General features: G+C 37.0%; 2 protein-coding genes across 2 annotated transcripts; one reads left to right on the forward strand and one right to left on the reverse strand.

The window, feature by feature from the left end:
• Positions 1-317: 317 nt before the first annotated feature.
• LOC139715116 (matrix metalloproteinase-24-like) lies at positions 318-3,812 on the forward strand (the record flags this gene model as incomplete). Its single annotated transcript, XM_071626730.1, is given in 5 exon segments — positions 318-357; positions 360-458; positions 849-1,106; positions 1,534-1,726; positions 3,770-3,812. Coding segments are annotated over 5 exon segments (633 nt in total), but the record flags the coding sequence as incomplete, so codon positions are not given.
• A 1,128-nt stretch (positions 3,813-4,940) lies between these two features.
• On the reverse strand, positions 4,941-13,395 carry LOC139715117 (equilibrative nucleobase transporter 1-like). The gene is made up of 7 exons (XM_071626731.1): positions 13,390-13,395; positions 9,646-9,931; positions 8,153-8,395; positions 7,073-7,186; positions 6,086-6,287; positions 5,355-5,478; positions 4,941-5,057 (listed from the first exon to the last, which is right to left on the reverse strand). Exons 1-7 carry the CDS (start codon positions 13,393-13,395, stop codon positions 4,941-4,943), a joined length of 1,092 nt encoding a protein of 363 aa, XP_071482832.1.
• Positions 13,396-17,064: the final 3,669 nt, after the last annotated feature.

Below are 17,064 nucleotides of genomic sequence, written 5' to 3' on the forward strand. Positions count from 1 at the left end.
GGGATTATATCTTCAAGGTCCAAGACGTGAAATGTGGAACCATTATTGTTTCTAAGTACAAGTTTGCATTTTGAGTGGTATTTAATAGGAACTGCAGAACTGGGGATATCTACTCTCATTACTGCGACTTCTAGTAGTAGCCGTAGGTGGTGGTGATGGTGGTGTAATTAGAAGTAACCGATCAATGTCATAGTTTCCATCATCATTGTCGCTGCCAGCTTCTCCACTGCAAAGTTCATCACCGTCATAACTGTGTCCAAAAGAATAGAGTAGAAGCTAAAAAGGACAAAACACTCTTATTATGATTTGCATCTCAGGGGAAGAATTTCTGGCGAATGCAGCAGCAAGGAAAGCCGATGGAGGCTATCCCATTAAAATCGATTCATTCTGGAACGGACTTCCCTCCAAGATAGACGCAGCCTACGAAAGATACGACGGCAAGCTTCTCTTCTTCAAGGGTGAGTATCGAATCTTCGTTTTTTTCTTTTTTCTTATTAAAAATCCCCTGTGATCTAAGAGAATCTCATTGGAAATTACAATCCCCGTCATTGGGTTGAGTGAATAATGTGAATAGAAGGATTTATATGTTCACATTTCAAAACTGTTATATAGCTGATATCATGAACTCTTTGCCGAAAAGTTGTTAAACTCGTGGAAAGATCACAAACACACTCCATCTAGATTTCAATATATCTGGGATGCTGAGATGACTCAACGCCTACACAGGGCTCTAAACCACTTTTAGGTAACGACAATTTTACAAGAGTTAGAAAGAGGGCAAATACAAAAACACCGGAAGTCATATTCACAGAAGGTAATTTTTGGATTTTCTTATCCAAACATGACAGGGTCCGATTACTGGGTATACGAAGGAATCGACCAAGTTCCCGGATATCCACGCCAGACCTACGAACTCGGATTGCCGGATGATGTGGATGGTGCTCTCCCGTGGGGCCGGACGGGCAAGACGTATTTCTTCAAAGGTGAACAGTACTGGCGGTTCGACGAGTACAGGAAGCGAGTGGATCACGGATATCCGAAATCAATCAAAGCAAACTGGCTCGGGGTGCCACACAATATAGACGCCGTTTTCAGATATAATGATGGTAAGTAACGTCCCCAACACCCTACAGAAACGAGTTTAGATGTTGCTTAAATCGATTTTTTTTCCTTTTGGTCGGCTTCAGGGTTTCAAGCTTTGTCGTGTTGCTGGGACACAGTTTCTTCGTACAGTTGACAAGGCGTGTTGCCAGAGTTCATAAAACTTTGCAACACTGTTAGCAGTAGCAAACATAAGTGAGAACAAATATGGCAATAATAGTCAAGCGCATATACCTACCCGACTTTCATATGCAAACAAAATCAACAAAGAATTTAATGCCTGCACGAGTTCACCAAAAAACAAAAAATCGTGTTTCTTGATGAAGTAAGAATAATTATGATAATGTGATATTGATATACAGTTCAAGGGCCATTACAGCAAAATAAAATCGCCTTGTCTAATATACAATAATTCAATTTATTACATGACAGGTTATTCGTGGAACACGTATTTCATACGCAATCGAAAGTACTGGCGGTTCGACGAGTCGCGAAGCCAGGTGGATCTGGGATTCCCAAAGAGTTTCAGCGTCGACTGGATGGACTGCAGGACCGGAAGAGAAGGAGAAGGTCAAAGGTCGAGAGGAACAATTGGCGAACTCCTTGACGTCAGGGTGACGTCACCGTACGTATACACGACTGACAGTGGAGCTACTATACGCGCGTCAATGTCGATACACTTGCTGCTTCTATCAACGTTTTTCGCTTGTATAGGAAAACTGTTTCATTAACGTCGATACCTGTTAGTCATGTGTCTTCTTTCACACTCACGATAATAATGACGAACTCTGCTGGACCAATCTTGATGAACACGACTGAAACGCTGTTCCTTTTTGCTGCAGAGTCACGAGTGTGGTCTGAAACTAGTGAGGCGATAAAATGTTGTCATAGCAGCAAGTCCCCACGAACAGGGAGAAATGTGAGTGTTTGGGCAACAAGAAACCATAGGAACACCGACTACGAGATACAAGGGAACAAGAGCGCATTAGAGTGTTCCACCTCATGAGTGTGAATGGAGTCCTAGTAGTGATTAAACACGATTCACGTCACGTGATTACTAGCGTGTTTGTGTGCGAAGTGTTTTTGTGAATTATTGTCGACTGTACAATCACAGCTGCAAAAAGGATAATAAGTGGTACAATGTCTTTCGAAGGTTCTGGACATGACGTGTTTTGAGCCTTAAGATAAAAAACGTGGAACAACATTCATGTGCATTTCACATTGTTGCATATCATCATACTAAACTTTGCGATGAAATTAAATAGTTATGTCACTATTTCTTGAGTTGACGGATCCGTTTTTATCAGTGTGGAGTTGCTCAAGACCTTCGATTTATGTTTATTTGGTGAAACGAACGAATGACTGGAAAATCATTGTAAACACATGGCTCATAACTGTCATGTTCTTCGATCGCATTAGTGGAAGCAGAAACAGTGCCGATTGTCATTGCTTTTCATACTTTACTTGTGGTCTTCCGACATATTTCTTGAATTTGTTGGATATTGTGCGTGTTATGTGCGACTTTAACGTGATTATATCAGTACTTGTTTGAGCTTGTTTGGACAATCGATTCATTCTTTTTTCATATTCTCTTTTTGATCAAGCGGCATAGCCACTACAGATCATGCAGTATCGTGGCATCATAATAATGATTATTATTATTATGAGTAATGGTATTGTCATTGTAACGTATCCATGAAATGACCATTTCACATCAATCTTCTTAGAATACACTTTCAGGTTATCAATAAATAGTCCCTTAATATTTTCTTTACGTAGCAGAAGAATGTCTCGAAATCAATAGATACTGTTGTGTGGAGTATTTCTTAGAGATAAGGTGAAATGAATGGTATAGATTGAATTATATTACGATATTTATAAACAGTCTTTGTGATATATACACAATCACTCAAATGTTTTATCAAATTCTCTGCTACATCTATAACATAAAACATTTATTTGATTATATATATATATATATATATATATACATCACATCACTAAATGTTTTATCAAAGTGTCACCTCCATCTATTACTTCCAAAAGTTGTAAACCTTTAAATGCTCATGCACAATTTGTCCAGTCTCATTTAATGTTTCACCAACAATAATTTGTGAGGTCGCGCCTTGAATTATCATTGGAAGAAGTCCTTCAAGCTTAAGCGCTGTAAATATATTTACTATTGTTTTCTTTTTGTCCAAAGTCTTTGAAGAAGTGTATATTTTGTTCAACACTGAAATTTGTAATTTATACTTCAAATAACTGTGTGCATAAAATAGCGGTAAGCCATGGAGTCTACCATAATAATCCACGCCTATAGATAGACACATAGGTTTTTGAAGGGGAAAGCAAATGCAACTACATTATAACTATGTGCACCTCTGCTGCTGATAAAATGACATAAGTCATTCTGGTTGTACTTTTTGACAAATCATTAGAGAAACACAGAGAAATCATGGGAATTGTGCGCATTTTTATTCGTCATTACGCTCCTCATGGCTAACTGCAAAACTTTTTTATCCACATGAACTGGACGATTTGATCCAATCTCCATGTGTGTGTAAATGTTAATGTTATGAAAAGAAACGTTATCAGTGCGAGTGTAATAATATGAATGATAATAAATAGACTTACACAATGTTTCATCATGTTTTCAAAATGTGCCCAGATTTAACGTCTCCGTCAGCAGGTTACGTAATGTCATTCCTTGAGAATAGATAACAGTCAAAATCAGTTCTTCGATGTTACACATGACATGGTTTAAATTTAGACCAAGGTGGTTTGAGAATCGCAAATGTGTCGAACGTATAAAGAGCTGTTGGAATAGTTCTAGCATGACTTTTTGTGCACGTGAAAACATTTCTAATCGCTGTTTAGTGTGAATAAGAACGAATAAAGTGATTGTGATCATTTTTTTTGTAAACTTGTGTTTAGTACCGACTTGTATTGATTTTGCTTTCATTGACATTGCATCTTCTTCATTTCTTGCATAAAATGACTGTTGTCAATATAAAAAATTAACGATATTCTGATATCCCATGACTTTGAAGCGTAAAGTACAAGAATAACAATGTTTCTAGTATGTCAGTTAATCTGTTTATTACAAATATGTATAAGTTTACCATTTCAAGGATTCTTGTAAAAACACCTTGGATTATGATAAGGTTTAGTAATGAGTGTACAGACACAATGATAGTTGGTAAATGCAAGCAACACCAGTGAACACCCACTTCAAAGAAAAAGACTTCGAAATGAAATACAGTTCTTCCAAATAAACAAAATTTTGCTTTAAATAAAAGTGGCATACAAAATAAATGATCATCATGAAATAAATAATATACAGTGTATGTACGTACCTCCAGTCGGAGACTCGCTTTAAAATCGTGCATCTAAAGAACCATGAAATCTGTTAACTTTGTAAGTTATTGTGTTGTATTAATAGCTTATGTCACTGGCACCAAAGAGAAGAGTTATGGTGTAAAGTGTCTTCGTTATATCATATCTCTTTATACCAAGGCTCCACTGCACAACAATAATGTGTGACATATATACAACATCAGTTACAAACAAGAAACAAATTTGAAGCTGAACAGAACTTAGAGATTTAATCTCTACACAAATGTCAAACAATAACATTTGTCAAGCACAAACATACACTCATAAGCACACACAAACTCCAAAACTATACACACATAAACAAGTGCGCATGATACCGACCGGCACAAGTACAATATATTGCACTTGTGGCAATGAAATAATCGAAATATCTAGCTCTTGTGTAATCGTTATTCTGAGAAATATCCGACAAGTAAAGCGGTCATCGTGTAAACTGGTGGGCCTCAAGTTATCGGCGTGATCGGTCTATCGATTCTCTTGGATTTCTTCCTTGCCATGAGGAAAAGTGAAATTGGGAGAAGGAGAGTCAAGGCACTCGCGGCAATAAACCCGATCGCGACCTGCAAAATAGAGGCATTCAGGAAAAGATACAAAGTTTAGTACAAGAAAAGGGAGAAATATTTGGGAAATATTGAAGAATTATATCGTAATCATCAGGTTTCTCATATCATCGGGGTATAGAAAACAAAGACATATTATAAAGAGTGCGTACCCACTAAATCACTTTCGTATTAAAGGCTTTGTTATATCCGATCTCTTTAAAACGAGGTTCAACATAACTGTATTAATGGAGATTTTATGTATCTTGGGGACCGCGTTATGACACTATTTAATTGTTGTAGGAGACAACGACTTACGTAGAACGGGTCGTCGTCAAGATGGTGCTGTATAATGATAAAGATTGGGAACTGCAGGAGACCGACAAGGCCGCTCGTGGTGCGTATGGCGCCGTAGACACTGGCGAAGTGTTCCATCGGAAATCTGGCGAGGAGATACAAAACAATCTCAGACGTCAATTAGCTGCGTTTGTATCTAAGTTCGGGCGACTTGCCTTGTTTTGTTTTGTTCTCACACTTTTGTTTGTTTATACGGCATACACTATACACTTCATAGTGTATTCTTGAGAAAAGACCAAGTTGAGCCTGAGAAACATACATCTAGGTCCACAATTTTGATGATATTATGTCACAAACGCTGTATACATGCAGGCTGGCGATAACGATGGAACCAAATCTAATCAACTCTTAATTTCGAAGGTATAGCTAAATCTTTATTTATGTTTGGCTATACGAGACTCAGAAATGATTTGCCAGAGTATCGTGCAAAACAGTTTTTTTGTGTGTGTTTTTTGTGTCAATTACGCCCGAAAGTTTCACTTAGACACATAATCAAAGCCATGTTTTGTTTTGTTTTTTTCATAAATGTTACTGCTAGCTTTCAAATAGGCAGCTCATAAACCTGTCGGCAAAAATCGGGGTTAAAATTTTAGTATTTGAGAAAACCAAGTTTTGATATTCGCTGCTCTTCGTTCCATCACACACTGGGTTTCAGAGAGTCTATATCTATTTGAAATTGAAGGCATACTTACACGGAGAACACAGCAGCCGAGCCACTGGAGAAGAGCAGCGAACGAAGCAAGACGATGAAGACGAAGGTGAGGTACTGGAGCGGAAGGCTTGGAATGAGCAGACAGGCCGAGCAACCGATGGACGAGAGTGAACCCAGGGCTAGGCTAAGGCAGGTGTCCTTTACGTCCGCATACGGGCCTCTGGTTCTCTGGGGTTTGTCGCCTTTACACGTACACGCAGGTCAAAATTTTGAAGGATGTTCAAGAAAGAACATAGCAGAAAATAAAACATAATCATCTTCCTTCTTTTTTTTTCCCGAAATGGACCAATTTTTTGAACACAATTCCACAAACTCAAATTTAGATGAGCTTTTAAGACGTCCATAGCAACAACTACTGTGCTTTAATACTGTTTTTTTTTTTTTTTTGCTAGGCTATCACATTAATAGACTGCACTCGTTGGAGGTTTCAATTTATTTGCAATGTGAATGATGAAAAGGGAGCTAAGTTGGGCAGTATGAATAGTGATTATTACTTTATCCACTGAGTATTGTATCGGGGTATAGGGGAAAAAGTCATGCCAAATTATTAAACAAAAGCAATGACGCTAGTGAATGTATAGGCCTACAGATGTGTTATCTCTACCAGTAAGAAAATAAAGATCCAAAACAGGGGTGCTACAGGCGGTGCCCGTGTGTGTGTGTGTGTGTGTGTGTGTGCTTGTTTATTTGTTCGCTCTTCTATCTGGTAATGCAGTGACCGGAGGGGGTTTCTACGTTGACCCTTGCCCCACCCCTGTCTCCTCTCTCTCTCTCTCTTTAAAAAGAGATAATAAATGAATAAATAAATAAATAGATAAACAAATAAATAAATCAGCTGCCCGTAGTCAGTGTTATTTTGCTTCTCTCTCTTGTCTTTAATCATTCGGGTTTACGTGCTCGTCGGTTTTCTAAAATCTTTTGATAGGGGCGCCCTTTCAGAGTATGAAACAGTTGTGATTCAACTTACCAGCCTTCCGGCACGATATCTGCAGCTTGTTCCGATCGATGATCAGGCCAACGGCGGGACCCACGAATAGTACGAGAAACTGCGAGAAGGAGAACATGTCCGTGTACCAGCTCACTATCAGGGTTAGATGTGGAGAAAGAGAAAAGTGAAATTATGGTATGTATATAGTTTTTGTTAAACATTACTCTCCAAAAAAATCGAGTGAAAATATTCACTCTTAAAAGAGTGAATACAAAAAAGAGTGAATTTAGAGTGAAATTGGAGTGAATTTTGAGTGAAAATGTTCATTTTCACTCATTTTGGAGTGACCTCATACTAGGGATCACTCGAAGATTTTGGAGTGATCCCTGAGGTCACTCTAAAACGAGTGAAAATGAAAATTTTCACTCAAAATTCACTCCAATTTCACTCTAAATTCACTCTTTTTTGTATTCACTCTTTTAGAGAGTGAATATTTTCACTCGATTTTTTTTTAGAGAGTACGAAATCGGTGTAGGTTTATTGTCAAAACAACCTCATAGTTTAATGTGTTTTGATCCCGTGTCTAGAGGTAGTGTGCGTGTGTGTGTGCGTGTGTGTGTGCGTGTGTTTGTGTGTGTGTTTGTGTGTGTGTTTGTGTGTGTGTGTGTCTGTGTGTGTGTGTTTGTGTGTGTGTGTGTGTGTGTTTGTTTTTGTGTGTTAGCGGAAGAGAGTGAGTGAGGAGAAAGACAGAGGAAAGAGTTTTACAATAAATAAATGAACAGCTTTAGAAGAGGCTTGTATGAGAAGTGAGCGAAAGTCACATGAAGTATCAAGGAATTCAGAAATTGATCAATTGTGTTTCCCCCCCCCCCCAAAAAAAAGAAGAAGAAACAACAACAACAAATCTTCAATTACAGCAAAACAGCAAAGTGTAGTTCTTTACTCAATGTAATGGTCGCGCATTTGGCAATCATCCATCAACTATTCCAGCAATATCTTGATATAAATAAGTACATGTATATAATAATAACTATATATAACAGAAGATATCGTTAATAATATTGTAATATATCATTACAATTTACATTGACCCATCGAGCGAACTTCTGTTTTATTTACCTATGCTCTGGTCACCTCCAGCCAGTCGGGTCAGTATGAAGTTGAGTGAGCCGTACATGAACTTCACATTGAGCTCGAGTACGCACTGATAAACGAGAATCATAAAGAAAGGCGCTGAGAGAACACACGCCACAACCGACGGGTACTCCAGTCTCTTTCGATCCTCAACCACTCTGCTCGCTCGCCTCATTTGCTGTCGCCGGCTGGTGGCAAGACTAGGGCGCTTCTCACAGTCTGCCGGACCTAACGGAAATCAAGTGAGTTGGTTACATAAGGGAATTAGTTCGACAAAGCATATTTGATACCAATTTTATTTCATTGAATTTATTGTGTGTACATTAATCATGGGTTGTTATACTTCCCCGAATTCTAGGCGGTTATATAGGAGTTCATTTCCTCAACCATCGCCTGTTGTTTCATGAACCAAGGTGATGTACTACTGAAAATGCCTCAAATATAATTGCTGCAGTCGGTTCGATCGATCATGGGTATGGTGGGCCGTAACTGATATTACGCATGGTCCCAAGGCTTCTCTACCAAAATGAATTTCCTGTAGGCAGCAACGCGGTTAGCACAAACAGGGTATTCCGACGGACTCCGATAAAGCTCCAAATTGATAATCTTGCCCTCTGCATCACCTTTCTCCTCAATTATGTTTGCAGTCAAAGTACGGATATTCTCCTTGGACTTGTTTCGCAATTGATGTGTGTTTATTACCACGTAATTTATTACCAAACAGTTGTAAAGCATTGTAAAACTGGAGAAGAGCGGTTTTTTACCATAGTCGCATGCTTGAAACTGATGATGGAATAATATCCCTGGACACAACCTTTTCGACTTCCTAAAATAACAAAATGTTCACGATAGAAATTACTTTTGATTCTGCTTATGCGATATTAGTTGCGATAACCTCGCTCATCACCAATGATATGCCTAAATAGAACACACAGCATTGTGTGAGCTGTTCGTTGTTATGCGTCCTTGTGAAGATTTGCCGCGTTATCGGTTAAAGAATTAGTTTCATAAAAGCATGAATAATAGTGAAGTTATAGAAATTTAACATTTCGCATATCTATTCAATTATTTAGATGCGATGCTGACATCATCCCCTCTCAAAATGACCACAGACCAGTACTCAAATCTTCAATATCCTTCCTTGAAATGAATGTGAAAAACATAAAAAAAAACCATGGAAGTACGTTTTTCTTATCAGATTATAAATAATAAGAATTGTAATGTCACAATTTTGACCGTAACAAGGCAGATGTTAATATGGCTAACATTGTTTTGTTCAGACCAAATTATGTTCATCGTTATTCACTGTCCAGAATTCATTACACCATTACATTCACAGCTTTTGGTCAAACTGATTTTAAAAGGTTCACAGTCCTACTCGCTTGATTAAACCTTTACTATCATATCTAGCTTGGATATAAGGTGAAATTGTCCTTTAATGAAAGCTTTCGTTACATTTACTGGCATTATGTACTAACCGGCAGAGTTTCCTGCTTTGGTGCCCAGCTCCCCTGCTTCCGCTTCAATGTAGCCATCATTGCTGTAGACATTCGTCGCTGCCGTCTTTACGACAACAACATCCGGTCGCACGGGAGCTGTGACGTGTCGCTGACAGTGGTACGAGACGAGCCGATAGTTTTCCGGGAGAGGCCAGGGGATGTGCTTACGTGGAAGAAAGATGGCCGTGTTTATTTGCAGAATGACGATGGATCCCGCCAGGAGAAAGAAGAATGTCGCAATGGAGGTTCCATTCTCGTAGAGAATCTGCAGAGAATTGAAGAAAGAAATATATATATACATGAAGAATATAGGTTTTCCAATCCATTTTCGCACTTTTGTCATTCAATTTCAAAGAGTTATTATTCAATTTCGTCCCGAGAAGCGCATGGAACGCAAACCCTAACTTCAATTTCGTCAATTGTCATTGTAATTCGTTTTTCGTCAAACATTTTCGAAGACATAGCATTCAAAATCGTCAATTGTCATTCAAATTCATCCCTCCCGCTGACGGATCGCAGAATGTGAAGATCAAATTCGTTTTTGTTCACACAATTTCATAAATTTTTCATTCAAATTAGCCAGATGTTGTCAATTCTTTATTTTGAGGGTGAACAAACGTTAAGCCGACATATTTTTTCTTTCTTTCGTAAATTATATCGTTACACATTATTCCACAACCATTTGCTTAGTGTGTATTAGACAATACACACGAAAAACATGGCTGCCAACCAAAATAACCCAGGACAGTATGTCAGTGTCACCTTTTGAAACTTTACCTCTTAATTTTCAGGTTTTCGCATCATAATGCACGAAGCAAACTTTACTCTGGAAAGCATCAATCATAATCTTATTATCCATTTTTTGACATTAAACAGGCTACAATTCTATGCTTAAAAATTTGTCTTTAATCATGTTTGCTAGAAATCGTTTGTCAGTGTTTTCGTATGCGAGACGGTACTCGGATTGCTTTTGTGTCTGTTTGTATATGTGGTTCTGTGTGTGTGTGTGTGGGGGGGGGGGGGACACTTGTGTGTACGTTAATTCCTGAATGTAAAATGTGAACGGTTACAGAAAAAAAAAAAAACCAAATACACGAATGACTGGGAAATCACACCGGATAGAGATATGAGACGAATATGAATGAAAATTTAACGAAAATGATTGACAAAAGACGAAATCGATCCTGCTGTTCCGAGTGCTGCGAGTGAGACTGACGAATTTGAACTGTAAATGACGAAAATGTATGCCAAATGACTAAATTGAATGGACTTTATTTGAAAATAAAAGACGAAAGACGAATTTGAAAGTAAGATTGGCCTATTCCCGACATCCCGAGACGAAATTGAAGTAAAAACTTGTGAAATTGAATGAAAAAAGTTTGAAAATGAATGGGAAAACCTATATAAGAAGGCAGTGTACTGTTGGAAACATGCTTGGTGGTTAAAAATCTTGAACAAAAGGAATGATCGATGTTTCATTTACACGCTTTATCAGAGTATAAAGTGTATATGTTACATACAATGTACACCGTATTATATCATACATTATACTATAAACTCTATTGACATGATATAAATTTTATATTATATCTTATCTTAATATATTCGATATGATAATTAAATCAACTATCAGATCATCTACCATGAATATTATTCACTATTTTGTCTTACTTCATAATGGTATCAAGGAGCCTATGGTTGTATTCAATACTGACTTATCTGTTTACATTTCATTTTAACCACATTATTCAATTCAATTCAATTCAATTCATCTATTTCATTCTCATTTTCTTTCCAACAAAACATAACACGAGGTAAATCAGAAAATCCATCATAAGCATGTATACAGTACAAAGTGCGAAGGATTAACGATATACAACAAACTAATAGAGATGAATCATGTATACATACGGGAAAATACAAAGTTATATTTTGAGGAGAAAAAAAGAGAACTGAGAGGTCCACTAAAAAGCAGTGCTTGTAGATTGTGGACCACTCAAGAATTTCTTCCAAAAATACAGTACTTCACATACAATTACAAATACATTACACACAACAACATGGCATAACTAAACTAAGGAGATACAATCGAACGGAATGGGACAAAAACAAAATTAGTGGAAGAAAGGGAAAGGAAGAAAGAGAGAGAGAGAGAGAAATGAGAGAGAAGGGGGGGGGGGAGAGGGGGGAGAGGAAAGATAGAGAATGCCTACATGCTGAACAAGAGAAACGGAAGAGAGAATTGATGAGGTGCTTCGAACAGCTGGTGACTGCACGCAGCTGTGTAGAAATTATGCAAATAACATGCCGTATTTCATTGCCTAGTAATGCCGTTTTTCACTGCGTAATAATGAATTAAATAACCGATGATGACCCTCATGTTTGCTGTAACCTGTATAGGTAATGAAAATAAATATCTCAGCTAGAATTTAACAAAAAAGATTTCAAATTACGCTTAAAAATGTATAACGATGAAGAATTTTTTATTTCAGGACCTAATGAATTCCAAAATTTAGGGCCGATGTATATAAATGTGTTCTGAGCTAATAAGGTTCTCAAAAGGGGTAAGTGAAACTCGTTAGACCTCCTAGTAGGATAATCATGAAAAGATTGATTTCGTGGAAACATTGAATTAAAAATATTGGGAAGAGCATTTGTGTTATAATTGATTTGTGTTATAATTATCATACGAATAGGTTTAAAGAGAAAAAAAATAATTTTGTTTGTTCCTTACAAAATGTCTGAAAGGATTCCTGTATTCAGAGAGGCGTATTTTCTTCGTAAACGAAACATTTCATAAGTGGTTTTGCTTGATTATCCACAAATGGATCTATTTTTGCATCGTCCTAGATTGTACTGGATTTTGTTCAAAACAATATTGATAATTTGAGTGCATTATGATTATACAATAATACACGTATAACGTGTGAATTAAAGTACATGGGGGGGGGGGGGGTAAGTGATTGAAATAAAACCCATTATCCTTAAGGAAACCTTCAGATAAACAAACAACAGAATGTACATTGTATATACGGTAAGTCTTTATCAGTTTATTCATGATTTACATGGTCAGTTCTATGTATACGGAAATAAATGTCATTGTTATGATTATTTATTGTTTCCGCAGCTTTTCAATATTTGATATAAGTAGGTTTGTTTTTCATGTTCTTACATTTGATTAAGCTTAGAATGTGCATTTTGAAAAATGATTGACATGCTATCATCAATATAAAAAACATGCTGATATTGAAATCAAAAGGTGCTGATCTTGAAGTGAAATGAAAGACGTGGAAAAAAACAACAAAAAGAAACACACACATGACATTAGTGAATAAATCGATAAAAGCAGCTATCCCTGCTAGAAAGAACACAGTGTCCCACAATGTGTTAACAGTGCGTTCACATATAGTTGATTACGTGAAACCGCTCGAATTAAACAGCGTGAAGATAATTTCACACTGTGTGGTGGCTTTTCAAAAGAGTTCACATTGTAATGTTATGTTTCATACTGTGAATTGACGATTCACAATAATTATGTGTTCACAATGTTAAAACGTTCGAAAGTAACAGTGTGAAGAGTTTTCACACTGACAATGGTCGAAGCAGTGTACATGGAGCTGACCACAGAGATCACCGTAGACTTGTGTGCCACAAACAAGTTTCCAATCTGTTCGGTGGAGGGGGGGGGGGGGGGGGAGTAAAGAGGAAAGTGAGATAATGCACTTCCATCGCGTCTCTCCCCTTCATAAGTGGAATCTACGATTTACATGAGGGTGAAAAAGCTACCTAGGAATATAATTATTAAGATCGATGTGAAATGTCATCAGACGCGGAGTTCAGGTTCCAGTTTCTTGTCTTCTTGTTGTATTGCGGCTACAAACGAAGTTGACATGAGTGAAACGCTGCCTTCTGACCCTGAAATGTCAGCGGGTGACATCAAGAAGTCCTTATACGAAAGAGGTTCGGAAATCCCGCTTAGATAACTCATGGATTTGCTTTCATGAATTCATATGAAGAACTTGCTTCCAAAAGTGGTTATTCAGACATTTTTCAAATTATAAACCGCCTTTTTTCCTGAAAGGGAAACAATTATCCCCATACAACTTTTCACATTTCTCTTACTTCTATCAACTAAGTTGTATTATTTTCTTGAAAGCAGACACGTTGTATGGTTGCTTAATGTACTTCATGCACGATCAACACTGATCAAAGAAGAAAATGAGTGACGCAGGTATTGTTCATAATAACATGAATTAGATACGTTTTAAATTTACATGCGTCCACCCTAAAACTGCTCCAATTTTCGTTCTCTGCCCCACCTGGCGATTGGCAGCTCTAATCAGTTTCTTGCACTGGAAGTCTAATATATTTTCCCTGCCAGATCATCTAGAGTTCAGTCATTTTTTTTTTTATTTCTTGCCCGAACATTCTTCTTCAGTTTAGGCCTAGCATTCTCTATAAGGTTCACTGTATCTTTATTTCACACTGTTCATCCATTTTCACCTTTGTACTCGTTTGATGAATTTTCTAGGCCATTGTCATGCTGGAAAACTTAATCCCGGACCATACTTCGGTTCCAGGCTGAGCTTTGCAGAGTATCTCGGGTAGTCATCATTTTGTTCATGCTGCCATAAAACTTGTTCAAATTTCTGGTACCAGCATCGTGATATATCTATAGGACTGCTTTGCTGTATGTAGACTACTACCGGCTCACTGGATAAGTTTACTGGCACCATGAATAAAGAGATGGTAACGTGGGACTTACACGACAAAACGAAAGCTCAACTTAGAACCTAACTCTGGATCAGAATAGTTTCTTTCAGCATGGAAGCGTTCAAGAATATTTCTTTTTTTTTAATGCATCAAACCTAATATAAGTGTACAGGAGAAGAAATTGATACACTGAACATTATGCAGAATATGTGAAAAAAGCCTAAAGTACCATGTGCGGAAGAAAAATTCAAACATGAGACTAAGCTGTAGATGATCTGTCAGGACGAATGGTCCATATTTCCAGGGAAGGTCTAGAAGAAGCTACTGATAAACAGCTTTCCATCTCGACTAAGGGCAGTGAAGGAATATAGAGGCAGCAGTCCAGAACAAAGTTTTAGATTATAGCTGAATGTGACCTTTTGACTTAGTGATTATCTGCCAATATTTACTAATAATTATGAAACATATTAGACATTATGTCTCTCACTGTTTTGATAGATGATTTATTTTAAGCAGACTTAAGCAAACTTGTCTATCCTTATGGAAATATAACTTGACCGGAATTAAAGAAGTTTCAAAATTTTGTGTATTTTTTTTAATCAGGTTTAGTATGTTAACCTTTCGCCTCAACGATGTGTGTGTGTGTGTGTGTGTGTGTGTGTGTGTTGCGAGGTTGATTCTCAATATTCAAAGTTACAAAATAAATTCTGACCGATATGTGATAGCAGCAGTCTTTTGAAATTGATTTATTAGGTAGAAGATGTTTCCGAGTTAGAAATATCAATGGTGTGTACAAATTAAATCGCTCTTATAGAAATCCTAATCTTGGTAATGTCTAACGAACTTGCGTTGAAGCGTAGAATATACAGCCCCACACACATACGAAATATATATATATATATATATATATATATATATATATATATATATATGTATATATATATATATATATATATATATATATATATATATGTATAAAGATTCATTATCATTACAAACTGCAAAATAAAGACACAAATTTGTCTACCCTCCCTAGATAAAGTTACATCTGAATAGCTGTTTCTCTCTGTTTTCCCAAGTTCTTTTGTCGCCAGAGTAAAGTGAACTTTAACCTTGACTGGCAGGACTTTGTCAATGACCTAACAAGCTTACTCTCCTGGAGGAAGGAGTGTTCTCACAATACTTCTTAGATTAGATGATTCTTCTCTGTCGAAAGTGATCCAAATGACAAGCCAACTAATAAGCCTTACACGTATTTGTTTCTGATTTTGAAATAGGCCCCTGGGGTAGTGTGCGTGCCGCCAAGAAATCCCTCATGCCCTACGGACCTGAGCCAAAAATTGGTAAGAAAAACCAGCCCTATGCACAATCCAACTAATACAATGTAATGGGCTTCCATACATTGTATTTCTCTTCTGATTTTAAGTGAAATACATGTAACATTATGAGTTCACATTAAATGTAAGTGAAGACTGGCAAAACAACTCAATTTTGGATGAAAGAAATACATTTGTCATGGGCTTAGAGGGTTGTAATGTATTATTATTTTTCAATCACAGCATTATTCTAATCCATCTTTTCGAATTAGAGTGCTACCTGAGATGTATTGGGCCATTTTTCTTCAATTGGAGAAAATCTTTACAGTAATATTCCTCCCTATACACAAAGTATATTTCCGAATTTCTAGATCCATCGTATTTTAGTTCAATATGTCTTAGTCCATATCATAATCAGGAAATTAAATAATTAAATCGCTCTTATAGAAATCCTAATCTTGGTAATGTCTAACGAACTTGCGTTGAAGCGTAGAATATACAGCCCCACACACATACGAAATATATATATATATATATATATATATATATATATATATATATATGTATAAAGATTCATTATCATTACAAACTGCAAAATAAAGACACAAATTTGTCTACCCTCCCTAGATAAAGTTACATCTGAATAGCTGTTTCTCTCTGTTTTCCCAAGTTCTTTTGTCGCCAGAGTAAAGTGAACTTTAACCTTGACTGGCAGGAATTTGTCAATGACCTAACAAGCTTACTCTCCTGGAGGAAGGAGTGTTCTCACAATACTTCTTAGATTAGATGATTCTTCTCTGTCGAAAGTGATCCAAATGACAAGCCAACTAATAAGCCTTACACATGTTTGTTTCTGATTTTGAAATAGGCCCCTGGGGTAGTGTGCGTGCCGCCAAGAAATCCCTCATGCCCTACGGACCTGAGCCAAAAATTGGTAAGAAAAACCAGCCCTATGCACAATCCAACTAATACAATGTAATGGGCTTCCATACATTGTATTTCTCTTCTGATTTTAAGTGAAATACATGTAACATTATGAGTTCACATTAAATGTAAGTGAAGACTGGCAAAACAACTCAATTTTGGATGAAAGAAATACATTTGTCATGGGCTTAGAGGGTTGTAATGTATTATTATTTTTCAATCACAGCATTATTCTAATCCATCTTTTCGAATTAGAGTGCTACCTGAGATGTATTGGGCCATTTTTCTTCAATTGGAGAAAATCTTTACAGTAATATTCCTCCCTATACACAAAGTATATTTCCGAATTTCTAGATCCATCGTATTTTAGTTCAATATGTCTTAGTCCATATCATAATCAGGAAATTAAATAATTAAATCGCTCTTATAGAAATCCTAATCTTGG

The sequence above is a fragment of the Diadema antillarum genome, unplaced genomic scaffold (genome assembly GCF_040938485.1).
Source record: "Diadema antillarum isolate AM-2024a unplaced genomic scaffold, OU_Dant_1.0 seq00002821_RagTag, whole genome shotgun sequence".
Classification (NCBI taxonomy): domain Eukaryota; kingdom Metazoa; phylum Echinodermata; class Echinoidea; order Diadematoida; family Diadematidae; genus Diadema; species Diadema antillarum.